The sequence below is a fragment of the Oryzias melastigma genome, linkage group LG3 (assembly GCF_002922805.2).
Source record: "Oryzias melastigma strain HK-1 linkage group LG3, ASM292280v2, whole genome shotgun sequence".
NCBI classification, from domain to species: Eukaryota; Metazoa; Chordata; class Actinopteri; order Beloniformes; family Adrianichthyidae; genus Oryzias; species Oryzias melastigma.
In genome coordinates this window covers 11585329-11601270 of record NC_050514.1, presented here as the reverse complement: position 1 = coordinate 11601270, position 15942 = coordinate 11585329, and the positions used below count along the sequence as shown (strand labels likewise).

The 15942-nt window shown below is 38.4% G+C and overlaps 3 protein-coding genes across 8 annotated transcripts in view; 2 read left to right on the top strand and 1 right to left on the bottom strand.

Annotated features, from left to right (window-relative positions):
- il1fma (interleukin-1 family member A) overlaps window positions 1–3048 on the top strand; it is a 7018-nt gene extending 3970 nt beyond the window's left edge. The window contains exons 5-7 of one of the 2 annotated variants that reach the window (XM_024295783.2): window positions 1165–1290; window positions 1382–1521; window positions 1738–3048. In XM_024295783.2, coding sequence (XP_024151551.1) covers window positions 1165–1290; window positions 1382–1521; window positions 1738–1953 — 482 coding nt within the window. In that variant the 3' untranslated portion in view covers window positions 1954–3048. The remainder of the gene's footprint in view (window positions 1–1164; window positions 1291–1381; window positions 1522–1737) is intronic. The other variant, XM_024295782.2, reaches the window with a different exon arrangement.
- Window positions 3049–3090: 42 nt separating this feature from the next.
- ace2 (angiotensin I converting enzyme 2) lies at window positions 3091–10317 on the bottom strand. Its single transcript, XM_024294863.2, has 18 exons — window positions 10032–10317; window positions 9789–9947; window positions 9619–9712; window positions 8995–9138; window positions 8583–8698; window positions 8377–8482; window positions 7450–7547; window positions 7164–7336; window positions 6718–6944; window positions 6278–6422; window positions 6113–6211; window positions 5560–5682; window positions 5267–5460; window positions 4913–4971; window positions 4716–4813; window positions 4514–4630; window positions 4093–4287; window positions 3091–4017 (listed from the first exon to the last, which is right to left on the bottom strand). Exons 1-18 carry the CDS (start codon window positions 10230–10232, stop codon window positions 3906–3908), a joined length of 2460 nt encoding a protein of 819 aa, XP_024150631.1. The 5' UTR covers window positions 10233–10317; the 3' UTR covers window positions 3091–3905.
- Window positions 10318–14776: 4459 nt separating this feature from the next.
- The window catches only part of nhsb (Nance-Horan syndrome b (congenital cataracts and dental anomalies)), a 54419-nt gene continuing 53253 nt past the window's right edge, over window positions 14777–15942 (top strand). For 3 of the 5 annotated variants that reach the window (XM_024295861.2, XM_024295862.2, XM_024295860.2), the window contains exon 1: window positions 14777–15467. In XM_024295861.2, the coding sequence (XP_024151629.1) occupies window positions 15188–15467 (280 nt within the window). In that variant the 5' untranslated portion in view covers window positions 14777–15187. The remainder of the gene's footprint in view (window positions 15468–15942) is intronic. The other 2 variants (XM_036209631.1, XM_024295863.2) reach the window with 1 other exon arrangement.

Sequence of the window (15942 nt, the reverse complement as noted above, 5' to 3'; positions counted from 1 at the left end):
AGAGCTGAGCCAGAAAGCAAAGCTCTCAATTTTCTTCGTTCCAGTACTCGCCTATGGTCGTTAGCTCTGGGTCATGACTGGAAGAACAAGGTCCCGACTACAAACGACTGAAATAAGTTTCCTCAGTAGGGTGGCAGGGCGCTCCCTTAGAGATAGGATGAGAAGCTCAACCACCCAGAGAGAGCTTGGAGTAGAGCCGCTTCTCCTCCACATCGAGAGGAGCAAGTTGAGGTGGCTCAGGCACCTTGTCCAGATGCTGCCTGGACTCTTCCCTCAGGAAGTGTTCCAGGCATGTCCCACTGAGCGGAGACCCCAGGGAAGTCCTGGGACATGGTGGAGAGACTACAGCCCAATCCAAATTCTCCCCTTCTCCCTTCCCCTTCATTTAGCCCTCTGTACGAAGAGTTATGAAAATATAGTGTCTCCGATTTTAGTAGTCACTTTCGTTTGTTAACATTACCAATACTCGGAGGTTAGCTAGCATTAGGACAGAGTTTTCAGCGCTTGAATATACATAACAGCAGAAGTTTTATAACTTTAAAAAGCTCATGCTACTACAAAAAGTCATTATCGACATTTAAATGTAAACGTATGTGCATCAGAGTGCACCCACGTGAAGAAAAGTGCTTCTCCTCCGCAGGACAGCACAGAACCCCCTCGCTAAGGAGGGGTCTGTATCCCTCCACTTGGATGTGAGTATATTAAAAAATATATATTTTGGACACCACTTGCACTTCACAAGTCCCTCAAATGGAGGGGTATGGAGAAGGGAAGAATTCGGATTGGGCCTGCATCTCTACACTGGTCTGGGAATACCTCGGGGTCCTCTCAGAGGAGCTGGAGGAAGTGACCGGGGAGAGGGAAGTCTGGGCTTCTTTGCTTAGAGCTACCCCCACAACCTGGTCCTGGTTGAGTGGAAGAACATGGATTAGTTGGATGGATGGATGGTGCCACTTTACAACCCAAATTAGTTTTTGGTTAGAACAAGGCTCAAAAAGTAAAGAGTAACTTAAATAAAGAACTTGTGAAACCTTAAGCCGATCCAAAATCTGACAACCAGACATGAAAGTGTAGGAATGACAGCAATTAAACAAAAAGTCTAAAAAAGTGATTACTTAAACTCATTTTTGCACTTTTTTTTTTCTTTTTTTTCTTGACTTTCAGTGCCACGGGGAGATGGGATGTTCAGACTGGAAAAGCTTTCAGAAGTTTTCATAGAACACAAACCCTCTCATCGCTACCTTAAACGTATTTGCTCAAAGACGGGTCTCTACACGTCCCCAAACCCCGGTCAGTGATTCAAAACAGCGTCAAAGACAACTTCAAAACTGTAGAAATTGTTCAAGATCTCAATCTAATCTTCTTTGTGCTTTGTGTTTAGAGAAAGTTACCATCTATTACTATAAGTCAAATATTATGGAAAAGACTTACAGAGGGATGCCGGTGGCCCTGAACTTTACCAACTCCAACTGCTTCCTCAAGTGCTGCAAGGAAGGAGAAGATGTGGTCTTGCAAATAGAGGTACAGCAGTGTCTTTTTTACAGTCATCATCAAGCCATTGCTATGCAAGATGGAATTATTGAAAAAAAGAACTGTATTCTTTGAAGACCTAGAGAAACCTTTCAAATTTCAACTCAGCACGTTTGAACTTTTTAAAGTAATTCATGTGATGCTACACAATTTGTTGAACCTTTTTGACGAATAAGATGAACAGACTTTTTTTTTTATCTCCTGCAGACATATGAAAAAAGTAGTCTGAGGCAGATATCCAAGAGTGACGACAACGCCCTCGCCTTTGTCTTCTACATGAAAGCTGACCGGACAAAACTGCGGAAGTTTGAATCAGCTCTTTACGAGGGCTGGTTCATCTGTGTGCAGGAGAGTACCAAAGCGGAAGTGGAACCGCTGAATGACATGAGGGAGGAAATGTTCCTCTTCATCATTCAGAAGTGATTAAAATAATAACTGTTAAGGCGAGACATACCAGCATGCACATTTTCCTCATCATTTTGTCTGTATAGTAAAAGCTGTCTTGAAAATACAAATGTCATAAAACATCTCGTGCAAGATTTGGATATTTGCTTATTGAGTTATTCTATAGTCCTACAACACACCGGTGATCTGTTCTAGGTGTGTTCCAGGTGTGGATTTACTTTTCATTTAAAATGGTTGTTGAACGTACATTGACAAGGCCGGTGTGAATGTAGTTTTAGGGCAATTGCACTATCCAAACTTCCAGGTAGTCTACCCTAGGATACTAGAAAGGAGAAAACTCAGGATGTACGCTGAAAAAACAGAATTTTACAAAAGGAGAAAGGCCGGGGTTCAAGAGAAAATGTAAAATGTTCTGTCCTGCATGAAAAGTAATTTTTTTCAATAGCAAAATCTTAGCTTGAGAAAATATGCCTTAGCAACTAGAATTTTTTTTAAAGACTGTTTTGTTAAACTATTTTTTAGATCTTGTTGGCAGAATTTTTTTTTTTTTTGCTTATTTAAAGAGAATCTGGAAATGGGATAAGAATTTTTGACTTATTTATGTTCTTACAGTGTAGTCCAACCTCTAATTTGGAAGGACAGTGCAGGATTTTCATGGTTTCCTTGATGATAAAGTAAGATCTGTCATTCTGGAGGAGCTTGACGTACAGCTGTTATTCTTCCACATTGATAAAGGTCAGTTGAGGTCAGGCTCAGTCCTCCGTTCCGGACGCCTCCTCTGGCAGGAGGCCCCAGGGAAGACCCAGGGCGAACTGGAGTGATGATGTTTCTCAGCTGGTCGGGGGGCGCCTTGGAGTTCCCCCTGCAAAACTGGAGGATGTTTCTTTGGAGACGGAGGTCTGGGTCGGCTGCCCCCGTACCCCAGATAAGCAGGAGAGGATGGATGGATGAATGAATAACCTCGCTAACAAATGATCTTTGTTTTACAATATAATCATTTTAAAAATGTAAATGATTCTGATAGAAAAAAATGATTTAGTGAAAACTGCAACTTGTTGTAATATAGATGTCATTACTGTGAAGTCTAAAGTGTGTCATAATTTGGTTGTGTCTGTTAGCAGTATGATGGTTAAATAAAAGTCGCAATTGCTTAAAATAGTTCAAGTTTCATTTTATACATTGTATTTTTTTTTCCAGACAAAAATTGCTCAAATTTCAGATTGTCCATTCAAAATACAAAAGAAGTATTATTTTTTTTTTTTACATTCAACAACCTTTTTTTAACACTTTTAAGTTTGGGTTCAAAATTCAGACTGAACATAATTACCTCTTTTATCTGAAATAATAATAAAAGAAACATAAGACAAAGTTAAAGTGTTTTCATTTTACAATATCTAAATAAAATAAAAAAGTACCTCCAATATAAAGTAGGGCATCAAATATATTCCTTTAACTATCTACACTGTAAAAACAGTTTAAAAAGAACTTTTAAGTTGTATTTACCAAGCAGAATCTTAAAATAACAATCTGACAATACAGACAGACATTCAAGCTGAAACAAAGCTTTTATTCCTCCTTAACATTTAAACTGAAGTGTAGTTTGAAATCTGTTTGAGTTAGTTTAAAGCTGGATGAATTTTTAAATAATTTGTGGAGTTACGCCACTTTTTGACAGAGAGGAACTGCATTAAAAAAGTTTAAGTGTAGATACTTAGAGTTTCAAGTGAATCAAATCCATATTTACAGTTCTATTAATACACTTTATCACATGAGTATTTATAATATTTGCTACTATGTCTATATTTCAGGAAAAAGTACATCAAAGTAAACAAGACAAGTGAATAGAAATAATTGTGTAAATTGCTAGGAGAACCATTTAAGAGCATTTACATAGATGTACAACAAGTAAACAGCAATTCATTGTTTGTTAACAAGGATTTTTTTGAGCAAATAAAAATGTTTTTGGTTGTTTACAACCCCGTTTGTTCCCTGTCGCTGTCACTGTCGCTTTCATAAGCTTTGTTACTTTGCCCGTCATCATCTGGACTGTAAGGATTTTCTGGGTTGGTCTTTGCAGATTTCCTAAAGGAAAAAAAATAATAAACATTAAAATGATTAATTTCCCCAACAGGGAATTTCCTGGACAAAAAAACTCACTTTTTGCGCTCTCTGATACCAGAGCCGATCAGGTAGACGCCCAACAGCACCACGATGCCCATGACCACACCGAACACCACCAGCCACACCACTACGGGCTGCTCGGTGGGCGAGGCCAGCGTCGGGGCGATGCCCACAAACTCCAGCGTGCCGTCATCAAGTTGGAAGGCATCGTTGATTCGACCTCTGGACATCCTGTAAATGGAAAACAAACAAAAACTTAAACCGAACCTTATTTTAACCCTGTCACCGGCGATGCTGAAACACAAAATCTTCAACATACTCTAACTTCTCTGCATTTACAGTTCTGGCAGGTCATGAAAATGCAACAAAGTTCGGTAGAAAACTCCATAAACTTATTTCAACAAACATTTTTATGTGACATTTTAAAAGAAAATAAATACTATAATCTGTTCTTTACCTGATGGAGGCCTCCAGGTCAGCCTTTGGGATGTACGCTGAAGGATTTCTGGGGTCTGTGACTGCAATGTAGAAGGAGATCCTGGGAGTCTCATCAAAGGCGATGACGTTCTCTGTGCTAAAAATGCAAAAAGACAAAGTCGTAAGAATGTTGCAAAGTGTCAAATTTGAATTTGAAGGCCCTCATTTTCATAGGTACTGACTTGAAGTCGATGACTTGTTTTTGTAGGCCGTAGTACTGCCTCAGAGCATAAGCAATGTTGGCTCTGAACAGGTACAGTTCGTTGTCATTCCAGGAATACTGAAACACAGATCCATCCATTCAGATTTAATGCATATGGATTCATCATCAACTGACGTACTCATAAACCTTTTTAAAGGAACGCCGTTTGATACTTACAGCGCTATCGCCCAACGCAGCCTTCAAACTTATTCTAACTTTAATGGCATTGTTGAGCTCTGCAAAAGGAAGAAACAAACACATTATATTTATTTCAAATGTTTGTACAATGTAAACGTAAAAACAAACAGTAGGGTTACATTTTTATCCATTCGTATCTGTGCAAAAAAAGCTGTTTTTTCAGAAAATATTTTCGTTTTATGGAATATTACTATTTAAATCCCTTTTTTCCTTTCTATTTGAGTGTAACATTCCAGAGAAATTAAGTTTAAAATGCACCTAAACTGCACAATGATCTCCAAACATTGGTGACACATTTAGAATAATTACATGAATCAATACTTCATTACGTACGTGGATTTTCTACTTCAGGTGTTCCAGCTGTCTTCCAGCCCACATATCTCTTGTTTTTCAGGTTATCCTCTTTCAGCCAGTCATAAAGGTTCTGGAAGTAATCTAACAGGGCGGTGGCATCCATCCGCTTGTCCCCGGATATTGTGAACAGAGCTCTAGTCCAGGACTGAGATCTTCCCAGTTCCAACATATTCCTAATTAAAGAAAATATGTGGCCGTAATTAGTGATTAGTTGTAAATGTTTGTGATTTAAAAAATAAATAAATAATAAAATAAAAAAAAACTAAGTTTACCTTAGCTTGGTCCCTGCTGCTTTGGAACCCGTGATATCACACGTGGATAGGGAACCTGTGTGACCAGCAGCGGTGCAGAGAGCTTTTTGGAACTGAAACTGGTAAATGGTTCTTGTAAAATACCTGCATTCAAATAGAGCAAACACATTCAATGCATTTTCAGCAGTTAATATGCAAAACCTTCATTTTGGGATATTGGATATTCATGGTAAGGTCGAGCCAGGTGGGATTATATAAGTTCACTTCCTGCCGCTCCCTTTCAAGCGATCTATAGTTTGATGCCAAGTTATCCAATGTCTGACATATCTTTGGACGGATGTATACCTCTGTTGAATGTATTGCACATGCATTATACTTAGTTTTGATTGCTTGAAATAAACTATTTCAAATGAAATCAATTCATAATTGATAAAAAGTACTTCGGGTGATAAAAACTGATACCTTTTTCTTAAATTAAGTTCTTTAGAAACATTTTAAGGATTTGAAGGAAATCTAACATGACAATATTACATTTTGTTTTCTATGATGTGTGTTTTTCTCTCAGGGCTATTACCTGATAAAAGAATAGTCTCCAGACACATGGAATAAGGCTGGTGGGTCACAGTAAGTCTCATCTCGGGGTACGGGCTCCATAACTCCTACCAGGTCCCTCCTGTTTGGAGAACGCAGCATCAGAACCCATCCAGTCTGACAGTGGAGCAACGGAGTATTTTCTTACTTCATCTGCCACCACTGCTTCATCCACTCATCCTGGGAGATGTTCCCTGCAAACACCTGCCACCTCCACTCCTCCAGCATGTATGTGAACGGCAGCGTGGCCACGATGGTGAGGGCCTGCTTCAACAGGAAGTTGATCTCAGTCTCTGCAGACAGAAAACAGTCATGGAGATTAAAACACCTCAACTCAAATATATGAAAGCTGTTGTTCAGTAATCACTTATAATTATGGCAATTATGGCTTGTTATTTTAGTGCAATTACAAGATTATAACTTTGATAAATTGTAGTTCTTTTTGGCCATATTGGGACGGATTGATAGAGCAAAATCTAGAATGTTTATATTTATTCTAGTCATTTCTAGGAGTTATTTCCTGGTTTCTAGTAACCTTGACACAAACTGATCAGGAGAAAAAGAAGTTGGCTGGAAAGCTCTTCATACCACTGTCATAAATGAAGTCAGAGGGCAGGAGGTCAAGGCTCTGGAGGTGTTTCGGTGTCGCAGCAGACAGAGACATAATTTCTCCGACGGCCTCGTGGAAGCCCTCGTTGGCTCCATCCCTCAGAGGGTAGGACAGATTGCGGTAGGCCATCTGGTACTGATTGTGACCCATCTCGTGGTGCACAGTGAGGAAGTCATCCATGGTGATTTTGGTGCACATTTTAATCCTGAAGCGTGAGGAGAAAAATTGGATTTAATGGATCCAGCAGAAGCCATAAAATATATTTTTCATCTGTGCAAACTGGTCCAGCACAGTCATGATGAAAATATTTTACAGCCAAATCTTGATTGGTTTTATCAGTGGGGCAGAGTGACTCTGAGATTATTCCCCATCGATGTTTTATGTTTACAACCATCGTAAATATGAACTAATCTACAGTTCATACCTGAAGTCCTCCCTGTTCCCCATGTCCCAGGCTGTGGGATGACAGACCACTTGGCGCCCGTCGTCAGGCTTCACAAACATGGAGTTACTCCAGAAGTTCTCAAACATCTCGTACAGACCCACAGACATGAAGAAGTCCTCCGCCGCTTCAAAGAACTGACGCTCTGTCCAGCCCTGAGAGCACAAAAGGTAAAGGTAAAGCACACATGCACTAAAAAGAACCAAATCATTTGATTTATCAATAAAATAACACATTTTTTTAGTTGTCACATTTAATCACATTATACCTTCTCGACCATAGTTGAGCTGACATCAATGTTTGGTTTTGCAGGATAAGGCACTGACACTTCATACAGATTGGTCCAGAATCTTCCCCACATGTCGCCTGAGAAGCAAAAAAAGTTCCTACAATTATTTTACATACATTGATAGCTCAAAATCCTTAAAAAAGTCCAAGTTCAACAGATAACTTTAATTATCACGACTATATGAACTCCATATTTACATCAAATAATGATAATTTCCTGTTTTCAAATCCTTTCTGACCCCAAGTTATTTTTTTATCTAAAAACATGAACATGAACAATCATTTTATCATCGAAAAATCCAAAAAATCAACATGTTCTGTGGAAAAACCGCTTCATTATTTTTAAACCACCAGTTGCAGTTGCAGAAATTAACCACAAGGTGTCACTGTGTTAATACTCTCACCATATCCAAACAATGGAAGTAACATCCTGTGGATTGTTTGCTAAGAATACAACCTATTTTGCTTTTTAATGCATTATAATTGTACCAAATATCAATTCTAATTATTTTAAATTCTAAACTTTAAAAGTGTAAAAAGAATCATGTTTTTATTATATTAAAGTTATTGACTAAATACTTACTTTGTGCTATTATTTATCAGTCTTTCCAGACTTTAAATATTTTAAATATCAGGTTCATAAATCTCCTGGTGGCCATTTTTATATCTGGACTTTATTCACAACAGTGCTTTACATGCTGATAGGATATAAATTGCCGGATATCAAAGACGTTTCAGCCTTTGCCCTCACTTTCAGGCACCGGGCCATAAAAAGGAGAAGGGCGGCGTGCCGTTTTGTTTGTTGTTACTTCCTTGTTGATTTTGTGTATCCAGGAGTAAATAGAATGGGGGGGAAAAGTAAACATATTGTGATTTGTATTTTTTTGTAACACATAAATCTTCATACCCAGCAGGTGAGCGGGCAGATACCCCTCTGCGTCGATGTGTCCGGGGTACGTCTCCATCAGCTTGGCTCTAACATAGGCGTGCAGCTCCTTATACAAAGGCAGGATCTGTAGAAACAAACCAACAATCACTGAAAATGTTTATTTATTTTGTTGCTTTGTACAGACAAATAACATCAAACACACGTCCACACATCAGTCAGCATACCTGTTTGTAAATCAGACGGACATCCTGCATCAGCTGATCTCTGGTGTATTTGAACTCTTCCTCATCCTCGATGGTCTCATAGTTGTACCTCCAGTACGCACCGTAGTCTGCAAAGCCTGTTCATCACACAGGAGGAGTTAGGTTTTCTTTCATTTTGGTATTTTACAAGTTTCACATTTTTTATGGAGTTAATATTTAAGTGATATTTATGCTGGCATGACTAAAGTTATTGATAGCACATGGAAAGAGGTGTCACGTGACACAGCAAAGCTTTATCAGTTCAATGAGTTATTATCAGAATGATCTTTACTCGCCAGCATATTTGTTTTTTTATTTTCTGAACAGATATGCTTTAATCAGTATTCCAATAAACCCACAGAAGCTGCTTTGTCATTCTGATTCCAGACGTTACCATTCAGTTGGGAAGCTTCGTTTTTCAAATCCACGTATTCTTCATACAGAGGCCTCATCTTCTTTCCCACCTCTTTCCTCCAGCCCTCCCACACATGAAGACGCAGAAAGTAGTCTTTGCTGCTGGCCATAATTTGCTCCAGACCTGTGAAGGACAGAAACACCACCCATTTATAGTCTCCAAGCTCTAAAAAAAAGATTATCTTCCCATTAAATACATATAAAAAAATCTTTCATATGCCAGAATTTACTTTGAGAGGCACAAATCTATTTAGTGTTTTCATTTACCAATTAGATCATTAGCAATTAGAGGGTTTGTGCTTCCAAAGCATTTTCCATCAGTACTTTTTGCTGCTAAATGGATGTAAATTACAGGTTTTTCACTAAAAGTGCTTCCACTTATATGTAACAGTCCTACAGAAGTTAATTTGCAAAGGCTGTAACTGTAAAATGCATAAAAATCTATTGAAATATGATTTTTAATTAGTTCAAATAGTATGGAGCCCCTACAGGGACATTAAACTAAAAAAAAAGAGTCCAGAACATTTTTTTCTTTACTTCTATGTTACTTTCTATAATACAGTAGTAAATTTACAGACTTTTTTTGTAGACTGAATAACTGTACCTGGCTCCAAAGTTTGACAGTTCGTTGGCTCATCAGGGAGACACACCGCTGATGTGCTGTAGAGGGTGCTCATGTCGCCCAAGATTTTATTCAACTGCAATTCAAAAGCAATGTTGAGACGCCTGTGAAGAAACATTTGATGCAAATCGTCACTGTGGAGAGGGTCTCACCCGTGAAGCTTTGTCTGAGGACAGAGCGCCCGAGCCCTTGTCCTGGAGGGAGATCAGCTGGAGCTTGATTTCTGGATCTTTAATCTGGTCGATGGGATATTTTAGGGATTCCTCTGACTTCAGGGAGTAGAAGTTGCTCCAAATTTCCCCTTGCTCTGTCTGGATTTGAAAGAAAAACAATCCATATTCAGAACACATTTTTATTTTATTTTCTGCACATTGTAATTGATCATAAATACCTACCACTTTGTTGGAATTTTCCTCAGTGATGTTGGTGTTGTAGGCCCATGACGCCAGGCTGTACTGGTACATCAGCTCAGTAGCCTGCTCATCGAAACCTTTAAGGAACTCCAGCGCTTGAGCTTCCACATCCAGCTCAGCGGCTGAAGAGAACGCCAAGGCCAGCAGTATGGCAACAATCCTCACAGACATCGTCAGCTCCATCCGTACACACAGATGAATCCACCGCAGTACACTTTATTAACCTTCAGGGTTGCCTTGGCCTTTGAACATTCAGGCCATAAGTGAGGGTGGATCTGAGCTGACAGAACTTATGTTTCTGCTGAACATTGAACATCACTGGGCGGTCCTTAAAGAGCAGGGAGTTTCTGTTTGATAGCCTATCAGACATGTCTCTTTAAAGAGAAGGTGCTGTGTTTCTCATACAGTGAGTCCCTCAGATAAAACCTCTCACCATTCAGATCTAGCAGCATAATCACTTTAAACTAATAGCTAACTTTACATGAAATTTAAATGTTTTGGCTTAAAAATAGAACGTATACAGTAAATTATAAAATCAAAGGATGAAAAAGCTTTTAAAATGACCCAATATTCTCAATTTGTGGTGTCATTAATATATCATTTTACTATTTTTTGACTTTTTTATGCAGCTTACACTATGACTAATAAAGATGTAATTACATGCTTCAATGATAATTAAATCTAATGTTAAGGATGCTTTTATTTTTATTACGACCATTTTTTTCTATAAATATAATTAAAAAAATGTTTTTTTTATTTGACAGTTTTAAATTATGTATTATATATATACATATATAAAGTTAAGTTGTAATTGTATGGACTTTTTGTTCACTAACAGTGTTGTTCCAACATTTTTTGTCCACATATATGCAGTCTCAGTGTCATGACTCATCCAATTTTTGCGTCTCTACTGCTGTTGTTTTTGTACGTCTTCCAATAAAAGCTTCCCTCAGAACAGGAAACAGCATTTTTAGATGATTCTGCAGCATTCTTATCTGTGTGTGGGAGATTTTACAGCCACATGGTTGTAATTCAAGTCATCGAGCATTTAGTTCTAAAAGCAGATAACAAATCAGCTCTCAGGCTAAAGTTTATTATTAACATTTAGCACCCAAATCAGTGATTATCTAATGCTCACTTGCTGTTTCTGAAATAAACATTTACTAAACAGTTGCCTGTACCCATAGTGTTTTAAAACTTGTTGTAAATCAACAATATTACATTATAATTTATTTGCATAAGCCAAATATTTAAACTGAATTGAACTGTTTACATATCCAACAGGTGTTCAGTTTGTAAAATATTATGTATACCAAAAGGTGTTTCCTATAAAAATGTGCAAAAATATCCAAAAGTGTTTATGGAAATAATGAGAAATAAAAGCCTAAACCACCCGAGAGATCTTTTAAATGATTTTTGATTAATTAAAATTTGTTTGGAATCTTTGAAAAAGTCAGAATAATTAAGGTTATTCTTTATTTTTACATTTTTTAATAAATCTTGCAAAAATTTTGATTTAATTTTATGTATCTAACTTTACAATTTCACAAATAAACAAAAAAAATGACAATTATAAATAGGACATTGGTAGTATTTCTTTAAAAGTTATTTTTTAAATCACTGCACATACATTCAGTGGCTGTATTATTAGTGAAACATTTACTTACTCAATACTGCCCTCTGGTGGACTAAATTATAACCATGTTCTGTTAAAAACTAAAGTGAACTCAACTTTTTGTTTTTAAGAAAGAGGCATCAATTATGCATTTATTAAAGTTTATAAATTCTTATTATAAGGGTAGGTAATATTAGGCAATGTCAGAGGAACTTCTAATAAAAATTTAAAAATGTGAAAAAGCGCAATTTTGATCACAGTATATTTTAAAAACAAAAAGTAAAAACTTTTATGGACACTAATGGAGATGGGGTCACGTGACCAGACATAGAATTGTGTACAAACAAGTATTAATCTAAATGTCAGTTAATCTGAGTGTCAGTCTAAAGTCTAAACTCACACTCCATAAAATGACACAAGCAAGTCCAAAGTTTTGACCTGAAGATTCATGTGCACCTTTTTATCCGATATGCTTACACCCCCTTAATATAATTATTATTCCTCAAAACAGAGGCTAGTTTTTAGGTATTTTATTAGAACACTGGAATGGTGAGATAATTTCTAGTTTAACTTAATTAACACAGCTTTTTTCACTCTTTTTTTTATTATTATTTGCTTAAAATAGGTGAATTTTTTTTTTACTATTTTTATTCCTTTTCATTTCTCAGATATCAGATCTTATGTAAGATAACTTCTTCTTGTTATTTTTTAGAAATGAAATGAAAAAAATTCTTTAATTGTTAAACAATCTTTTTTTCTGACTTATGCCAAGAAGAAAGTGATAGAGTTAATTCCAGTAAAAAGAAAACAGTATATGTATGAAGTGCACACAACTTTAAAAGGGAGTTGATAAAATGTCAGTGTAATATATCAAACGTACAAGTTTCCCTTCAGTAAAATCCTGTTTCACATTTAAATTGTGGAAAACACATGAGTTGCTGCTGCTGCTGACTGGATATCATGAAACTTTGAATTCGCAGCATTTGTCTTCCAAACATCACAGAGGGACGGCCCTGACAGGCTGCTGTCAATCTGAGCGGCCAGTTCTGCTGCAGCCGCAAGTTTACTGCAGACACGAGCGCACAGGGACTAAGCCTGGAGGCTACAGCCTAATCACCGGGAATGAAGCGGACAACAAGCGGGCTTAGTGTCCTGGAAACACGCCATCAGGAGCAAAATAGCTCTATTCACTGACCATATAGTTTGGCTGAAAATGGGCTCCAGCTGCAGATGAAGCCCTCTGGCACATTTGCAGTTTGAGGATTTGGAGAAAAAGTGTTGAATTAGAAGGACTCATATTGATATGTTCATTTGACTGAGCTCCTTGTTTAATTTTTTTAAAATTCTTTACTTTATTTTCTGTTATTACCATGAACTACAAATACATGTAATACCTATAATTGTTTTTTGATAGTGCTTATCTAACTTGTCAGGTTTTTGAAAGTATAATGTCATCAATCAAACTTTCCACTTAACATACGAACATAAAAAACATCACTGTTATGACTTCTCTTCTAATATGGTGACAGTTAAAATATTTATTTTAAGATTACAACTTCTTTGGAGAGAAGTTGGCTTAAGAAACCATTCTTAATGAAACTCTTCACTATCATTATCTTCAGTTCCTCACTGATGATTACTGCATGAATCTGGGATGAAGACGAGGATGAGGTGAAGACCTCCTGTCTTCTCAACAACTCTAAAGGGCTGAGTCGGTTCGTTAGGGTTTAAATACCAGTCTTAAAAAGACATTGTTTCCTTCAGTAACTAGTTTAATAAGGTTTTAGCTGGTTTACTTTAAGGCCACGATTAGTCGTTGATTAGTCGACTAATCGACTACTAAAATAGTTGACGACTAATGTAATAGTCGATTTATTTTCCATAGAATCAGTGCTGTAAAGTTGAATAAAGTTGTGAGCGTTCATCCTGAAAAAAAATACTTTTTAAATATTTGAGTCAGTAAGACCAAAACTTTATCTTTAGTGAAAAATAGTTCCTTGTTTCAGATGAACAGGAATATACTTATCATCAAACTCATTTTGACATTTGACCTTTGAAACTTTATACCCTCTATATATAAAATTGATATTAAATTGTTACATAATCTTGAGGGGCGGGGCACCTGTCAAAACGAGTTTGATGGAAAGTATATTCCTCATCTGTCTCTCATTTGATTTAAGCTTGTTTTAATCCAGAAACTAATGAAGGACAGAGGCTGCATGATTCACTAAAAGTTTAATAAACTTTCATCTTTGTTGTATTTATTTTTAGTTAGTTTAATGATGGGTACGATGTGTGTTTTACATCCACTTTATGCATGACCAGATTAGTCGACTAATAAGAAAAATAACTGGAGGTCAGTCGACTATTAAAATCATCGTTTGTGGCAACTATAGTTTACTTTAATTTTTACTTTACTGTTTATTACTTTTTACCAGTAAAACCTTGTTTTTCTTAGAACCACAATGGAGACATAAAAAAGCCACATGTGGCTCTGGAGCTGCAGGCTGCAGACTTCTGGTCTAAAACATCCATATTTTAATCAAGGGCTAAAAACAAACAGGATTATTGGTTATTTCCTTCAGTTTGAGACATGAACAGTTCAGGTTTTCTAATGACTTCACAATCTTTTCATTTTATTTCCATTTTTTAAAGTCACATCACAGTTATTTTTAGATGTAAGCCTGTCAGACGTTCAAAAGGTAACAGAGCATTTTGAAATGTGACAGAACTCTCTTGAATAAAGAAAAGATTCAAAATCCCCCCAAAAATAAGCTTTTGTTTTACTTTTTAAGACCTGAGTCATCAGGTCAGCACTAAACAGTTTACCTGAAACAATGGGGAAAAAGAACTTTATCTTAATATAAATATAGTCCAAAACTATCCTTGCTAACTTATCCTGAGTCTGATTATTCTCCAGGCCACAGATGCTGCTGGATGCATCAATTTACTGAAGATGACTGACAGACAGGAAGTGCAGCGGGAGGATCAACAAATAAAAGCTCCACATTTCCGATTATATTAATCAAAATACATATTTTAGTGAGATACAGATGTTGTATTCGCGTGTTTGTCTCTGTTTTATAGTCCTGTCAGCCGAATGTCCTCTGTGAGGAGGAACCACAGTGATCCTTGGGCGCGCTCGGACTGTCGGCGCGTCGTTTCCCTTTGCGTGCGCGCAGCTTGACTCCACTCGGAGGCAGCCCATGATCGCAGACTCAACACGCATCCTCACGCCGCTGACCTGAGCTGGCTGCGTGCTGCATGTGTGTGCATGCGTGCGTGCGTGCGTGCCTCAGAGAGGAATGTGAGCGGTCCCCAGAACGCAGCAGCAGGATGGAGGGTCTCAAGGAGAACCTGGGAACTTTGGATTGACGCCCGGGAATAACGCACGGTCGGCCCCGAGCCTCATCGGGCTTCTCGTGGATTTATAGATTTGGATGTTGTCTGTTTTCACCTTTTCCTTCTAGGCATCGGGGATTATTACTCTTGGCTTACAATCGGCATCATTTTGGCGAACAAAATGCCATTCGCCAAAAGGATTGTGGAGCCGCAGCTTCTGTGCAGACACCAGATCCCCAACGATGAAGGTCTGCTTTTCGAGGACCTGTGTGCCATCAGCAACGTGGTTCTTTCTCGGACCCTGCGACAGCTGTCCGACCTGGCTCGGCATGCCTGCTCCCTATTTCAGGAGCTGGAGAACGACATCATGTGCACCAACCAGCGAGTCTGGGTTCTCCAGAAAAAAATAGGCCAGATCCAGCAGACTGCCAGTGCCCTGGACCCCAAAAAGGAGGCAGTGCGTAAGTAGACCACCGCAAGAAGTGTTTGGATGTACCAATCCTGATTTACGCATGAGCCGTGCGGGAGGTTTTTATCATTCACATCACATGTGCGTCTTCATGCTTCGAAGGGCGCATACCTCCTTTTTTCCTGAGCGCACACATGCCGTGGAAGCGGCCGCGTTTGCGCCCACTCAATAAAATGTGTCACAGGAGAGCATCCGCACATCATGAAGCAGCAGCAGCAGCAGCAGGAGCGGGGCGCGTTTTTATTTCTTTTTTTTTCTGCGGCCAGGATGGACTGACCGCTCATGTGTTCCACTGACCACGCTCCAGCTGTGTGTGCGCGCGCTCCTTGGCGCGTGTGAGAGCGTGTGTGTGCGGTGTCGGGAGCGGATCGGAGGGGCGTGTGTCGGAGCTGCATTGGCTCAGCATCACTGCGGGTAGCGCACACCTGAAGCACATTCAGGCGGCGCTCTTTGGTGCACAAAGGCGG